This window comes from Emys orbicularis, chromosome 4 (genome assembly GCF_028017835.1).
Source record: "Emys orbicularis isolate rEmyOrb1 chromosome 4, rEmyOrb1.hap1, whole genome shotgun sequence".
NCBI classification, from domain to species: Eukaryota; Metazoa; Chordata; order Testudines; family Emydidae; genus Emys; species Emys orbicularis.
The window spans coordinates 1,427,148-1,433,138 of record NC_088686.1 but is presented as its reverse complement, the minus strand read 5'-3'; the positions used below and the strand labels follow the sequence as shown (position 1 = coordinate 1,433,138).

The 5,991-nt window shown below is 45.3% G+C and overlaps 1 protein-coding gene across 1 annotated transcript; it reads right to left on the bottom strand.

Annotated features, from left to right (window-relative positions):
* Positions 1–201: 201 nt before the first annotated feature.
* On the bottom strand, positions 202–3,292 carry LRFN5 (leucine rich repeat and fibronectin type III domain containing 5). The gene is made up of 2 exons (XM_065403957.1): positions 1,905–3,292; positions 202–1,144 (listed from the first exon to the last, which is right to left on the bottom strand). Exons 1-2 carry the CDS (start codon positions 3,290–3,292, stop codon positions 202–204), a joined length of 2,331 nt encoding a protein of 776 aa, XP_065260029.1.
* Positions 3,293–5,991: the final 2,699 nt, after the last annotated feature.

The window sequence follows — 5,991 nt, the reverse complement described above, 5'->3', positions numbered from 1 at the left end:
TGTTATATTAAATAAAATAAAATAAACATAACAAAACCTGTGTGCCCTGGGCAGCTCCCACACAACCCTGCCTGGACAAGCCAGGACTCAGCAAGCCAGGAGTGAAATTCCAAATCCCCATCTCCCAGCAGTGAGGTCTCACACAATGTTTGCTGTTTTGTTTTTCATGACAATAAAATAAAATACACTTTAAAAAGCAGGTCACACAGTGCTTTCCAATATCCACTCAGAACTCGAGAAAGTTGCTTTTCCACTATCCACATCAGAATTGTCTGACTGAATTAGCATCCCATTCATAGACATGCTCCTTTTAGACCATAATCCACCTGTGTTCTGGGAGTTACCATACCAATGGTATTCCATTAATTCTCCGTTCAGGGAGTACCTGCGCTTTGCTCTGGATGTTTCAGCTGGCAAAGTGAGAAACTTACTTGGCTTTGATTGTGCTCTTTTGTAGGTGGGGGGCCCTTTGGCAGAGGCCGGGGGACGACTAGCTAGCTGCAGTGCAGTGGAGTTATTTCGGTTAGTGTTCTGGGACTCGATATTTGTGAGAGCTTCGCTCGGTGGCTCGCTGCTTGGCTTTGGCCCAGGCTTTCTCTTCTGCTTTTGGGAGGCCGACGCGCTGGAAGTCCACGTGTGAGGCAGTGCAGAGGTAGTGGTAGTGGAGTCCTGGCTTGAGCAAGTGTCTGAGGACTGAGTCACACTGTCAGTGGGGACTCTGGAGCACTGGACGCTCTCCTCATGCCCGACGACCTGTTTGGACATCGACGGGGGCATCGCACCACTGCAGCCTTGCATCTGAGCGCCGTTGGTCTGAGAATAAACATTGCTGACCTTGGTCACCTTGTGCTGCCCGTTGTTGTTACACACCTTGTAGCGGATCATGAGGATGATGATGAACACGAGCACGGAGGCCACGATAATCCCACCGATGATGATAATCATGGTGCCGCCCAGGAACTGGGATTGCATGAAATGGCAACGGACATAATCCTGCTCGGTCGTAAACTGTATGCACCCGACGACCCTGGTGGCCGTGAGGGAGGTGATGCCGTCGTCATAGATTGCCAAGACACACAGGTCGTAGACAGTCCCAGCGGCCAGGTTGTTGACCAGGAAGGTTTTGCTCGTGGGAGGTATCATTCTGGGGGACAAGGGAACTGATGTTATTAAACAAGGCACTCACAGTCATCTCCCATCCCCCGCTCTCAGATCACCTGCGAAGGCGATCACCCCCAGAGGCACAAACACACTGCACCCGTGGAGTTACTCAGAGCCAACTCCAATGGCTCTGAGCCCTGCATTAGCAGCGCTGCGTCTCCCACTGGCAAGCCCACTAATTGCCTTGCTCAGCAGTGCAGAGCTCCTTGGACGAGCCACCGCTAAATAAAAAAAAATCATTGATGACAAATTGGTTTTGAAAGGTGTGACTGTTACATTAACTGACTTGAAAACAAATCCACTTAGCACATAAAACACCTCTGTGTGCACTGCACCAGGCTGAGTGGCAGAGAGACTGAGGACAGAATTAGAGGGCTTTAGTGGACGTACATTTATGGACATCTTTCTCCCAGGTTTTCAAAAACTGAGGGTGTAAGATCCATTTAACTCATCTAACTACAATCCTTCTGCTAATCAGATTACTGCAGGGGATAAAGGTCAGATTGGATTATCCAAAAAGAACACTATTCAAAGTAATTTTCCTATTTGTTAGTTGAAAATTGCATTAGACTTTCACAAGCCCTGCGCCATATGCTTCTGAGGGCAGTATTCTGATCAGGCTAAGTGGTACTGTAACCACTCCTCAATAATGGACTGCAATGAAACAGTGCATTAATAAATCAATAGGAAACAATTTGATGGAGAGCTAAGTGCAGATACAGATGTGGTTGGATCTGTCTTACCTGTAAACAAGTGAGTCATCGTAAGTACCATTGTACTGGATTTGGAACATACGTATTCCAGGTATATTTCTTTGAAAATTAAATTTGAGTAGCGCAGTGGATGATGTTGCTTCTGCTACTACAACTTTCTTATCCTGACTGACTTTAGTATCCCCATTATTACTACTAGCATTTGACCCTGACTTGGTGGAGGTCGAGATGTCCGAGGAGCCAGGGTCAGGCTCGTGAATGTGGTTTGTACTGTTTAGCAAGTGAGGAAGTTTGATTATGTGAAGATCCACCATTTGAGTGGCTTCTCCTGCAGGGTTCGACGCTATGCAGGTGAAGGAGCCTGTATCCTTCACAGTTGTTATAAGTATGTCTAGCGTTCCATTGTCGTACACCAGCGACCTCGTTGCATTTGAAATAAGTTTGCCTTCTGGTGAAATCCAATGAATGGCTGGCTCTGGATCCCCCCGGGCCTTACATCTCAGAGTTGCCCGTTGACCCTCCAGCACTCTGAGCTCATGGGTATGTCTAGTAATGAGAGGGGGTTCACACAGGAACTCTTCCTCTGGGATTGACCAAAAATACCGACCAGATAACAGTGGAGGAGAAGCGCAAGTCTCTAGGTCATCTTCTCTGGAAAGACGCCTCAGCCACAGGAGTTCACAGTTGCAATGCAAAGGGTTTCCACCAAAGCTTAATGCAAAAGTAGAGGGGCTGATGATTCCTGAGGTTGCTAATACCTGAGCTCGTTGAAAGAGAGGATCAGGGGGCAGCTTCTGCAATTTATTTGATGTGACATCTAACCTGGTCATCTTGTGGAGATGGGAGAAAGTCCCCTTAGGAATGTGGTCAATCATATTGTGGTCTAAGCTGAGTGTGTGCAAGCTAACCATCTTCTCCACAGCATCCCAAGGGATAGTTTCTAGATTGTTATAGGACAAATCCAGTTCCTCAAGAGCTAAAACATCATCAAAGGCTGTGGAAGAAATTAAAGTCAGCTGATTGTTGTTAAGTATCAAATGGTGCAGGTTGGAAAGCCCACTGAACATGTCATTGGTGATCTTAGTCAACCTGTTGCTGTTCAAATGCAAAGCTCGCAAATTGCGCAAATCAGCAAATGCATGAGGTGTAATAAAACTTATTGTATTCCTGGATAGTGTCAGGTCCACAAGGCTGGTCATGTTGGCAAAATCTTTCCTTTTGATGTTTGTAACAAAATTGTCCGCCAGTCGCAGTTCCACAGTCCTTCTGTCAATGTTTGGGGGAACAAATAAAAGCCCTTTCTTGGCACAAAGGGTTGCAAGATTTGGAGACAAAATCTGACAGACACAGCGCTTGGGGCAGATCTGGGCTCTCACTGCTACGCCAATGAACAGCAGATACAAAAGCAGTTTTTCCATTGTAGATCAGGTTTCAGAGCCTGCAAGAGAGCGCAAAGCACATTGTTAATATCCCCCATGTGGAACACAACCCATGCAATAAGGAGGCAAAGAAAGGAAGGCTGGGCTAGTGGTTACAGCACTGGGCTGTGACTCAAGGGATCGGGATGTTGTCCATGTCTATTTCGATTGTAAGCTCTTTGGGGGAGTGGCTGTCTCTCAATACATGTCTGTACACTGAGTAGCACAATGAGGCACCAGTCTTGGTGCTACTACAGTAAAAATGATGACACCAACAGGAGATGGTCCCATTAGGCTGAGAAGAACCCCAATACAATGAATACGTGATAATAACGATGGGCATTCATAAGCCATGGATTTACTTTTTAATGGTGACGGGTGTCATCCATTACCAAACAGCAGACCAACACAGCGTTCTTCGGTGGTTTATACATTATTTGTTTGGTCTTATGGAAATAGCAGTTGGATAACAGAGGCACAGAATTTTACGTACTATCAGCCGCGCATTTGGAAGCCCCTGCCAACGCAACTCACTCTTGGATCTGCACCACCCGGTTATGCCACTCCTTGGCCTCTCCTGAGTAGACACTGTCAACCCCTCCATTTCCGATGTGTCTTTGTGATCCTGCTACGTAGTTACCTGGGCGGAAAAGGAGTCTTGCACCTGTTTGTACAGACCTTGCAGCCGTTCGGCCAGTCTCCCTAAAAACGACAAGTGGAACACACAGGTCTCCCCAACACCTACGCTCTTAGTGTTATGTGCAGAACAAACTCTAAGGAGTTTGGTGTCTACCATTCATAAATTGTTAATTATTTTGTTGGCGGAGGGCTGATAAATAGGGAACCCAACCAAATTTTAGAGGTTATCACTTTCTCCAACTCCCTGGGCAGCAACAAATTCCCCCCGCCCCCAGAAAATTCTGCCCGTACAATTCGTCTTAGTCTTGGGTTCTAGCCCATCTGCACACACCAGAATTGCACAACCACTTCACCAGCTCCATAAATATACTACCATAAAGACAGTATATTTTAAATGGCCATAAACACACAGAGACCAGGGGGGTGAGGTAATAGCTTTTATTAAACCAACTACTGTTGGTGAGAGAGACAGAACTTGGTCCTATCAGAAATATTACCTCACCCACCTTGTCTCTCTAATATCCAGAGACTGACATGGCTCCCGCACCCCTGCATACGCAAACATACAAGCTGTTTCACAGCTGTCCCAGGTTCAAAGCTTGTGAGAGTTGTTAGGCAAGCCCTGGGAACTTTGAACGGGGAACAGTAATCCGGTCTGTCCATGAACTGGGAAATGAAATGGAATAAGAGTCTGTAAGATGCAAAGACAATCAGTGACGATGGGGGGAGGGATAGCTCAATGGTTTGAGCATTGGCCTGCTAAACCCAGGGTTGTGAGCTCAATCCTTGAGGGGGCCATTTAGGGATCTAGGGCAAAAATCTGTCTGGGGATTGGTCCTGCTTTGAGCAGGGGGTTGGACTAGATGACCTCCTGAGGTCCCTTCCAACCCTGATATTCTATGATATCAAGCCCCTAAGCGCTATTCCTCAGAAACAGTGAGCACCTAAAAGTCATTCTGAAGCTAATGTAAGCGGGAGCTGTTCCAGACCACTGAGTCCCTCGGGCAAGAGGGCTTCACCTGACAAATTATAGTTTAAAAAATGAACACGGCCTTGAGGGTGAGGTTGATGATTCTTAGTGCTGATGACCATCTCCAACCCACTCCTGCAGAAGGTTTATTTCTAACAAAGTCAATATCCTGAGCTATCTGTTTATGATCTTGAATTAAAAAGTTCTTACTCAACAAAAACTGTTGCTATATCATTCATTAGTCAGACAGTATTTGCACTTCTATGTAGGTGCTGAGGTTTTCCTCTCTAACAAATTCCTTTTAGGCAGGTTGTATTTTTAAACAGAGAAGAGCATATCACCTGGGGACTAGAAAATGGTCCTTCATCACTGAATCAATCTCTCAGCCAATGGCTCTCCCATAATACATGCTCTAGAGAATCAGTATTTATCTGACAACTGGAAAAGGATATAAAAACAAATTTAGTTTTTACTGCCAGCTGAGAGTGTAATTCTTTCTCTATAGAATCCAATGTTACACCAATTTATACTGGACTCCTTCAGAGACAACTGGCCATTCTTGGACTATAAATGCACCAATTATATTAGTTCCCTTTTCTGCTAGCCTTAAACTCCGGGAAGCAGACTTTTCCTGTCAGAAATAGTAAAATTTTAAAATAAAATCTTTTGTAGCTCCACGGAGAATCATTTTTGCATTAATTTTGACAGCAAGCGAACTTCAAAGGTGATGTTTAAATACATTCTGAGGATTAAGTTTCAGGCCTTTTATGTAAGTAATATATGTTGGAAAGATTGTACTCCTGTAAATGGAATCAACGCGGTGGGAATTCAGATACTGAACAGGGACTAAATGAACACCACAACAATAACCTTTCTAGACAACAACTTAGAAGCTTGATTCACGATGATGCTTGTTTGCACATGTTTAGTACATTTCATGTTATTTACTATGCAGCATGATTTAGGCCTGGTCTACACTAAGCCCCCCAATTCGAACTAAGGTACGCAACTTCAGCTACGTGAATAACGTAGCTGAAGTCGACGTACCTTAGTTCGAACTTACCGCGGTCCAGACGCGGCAGGCAGGCTC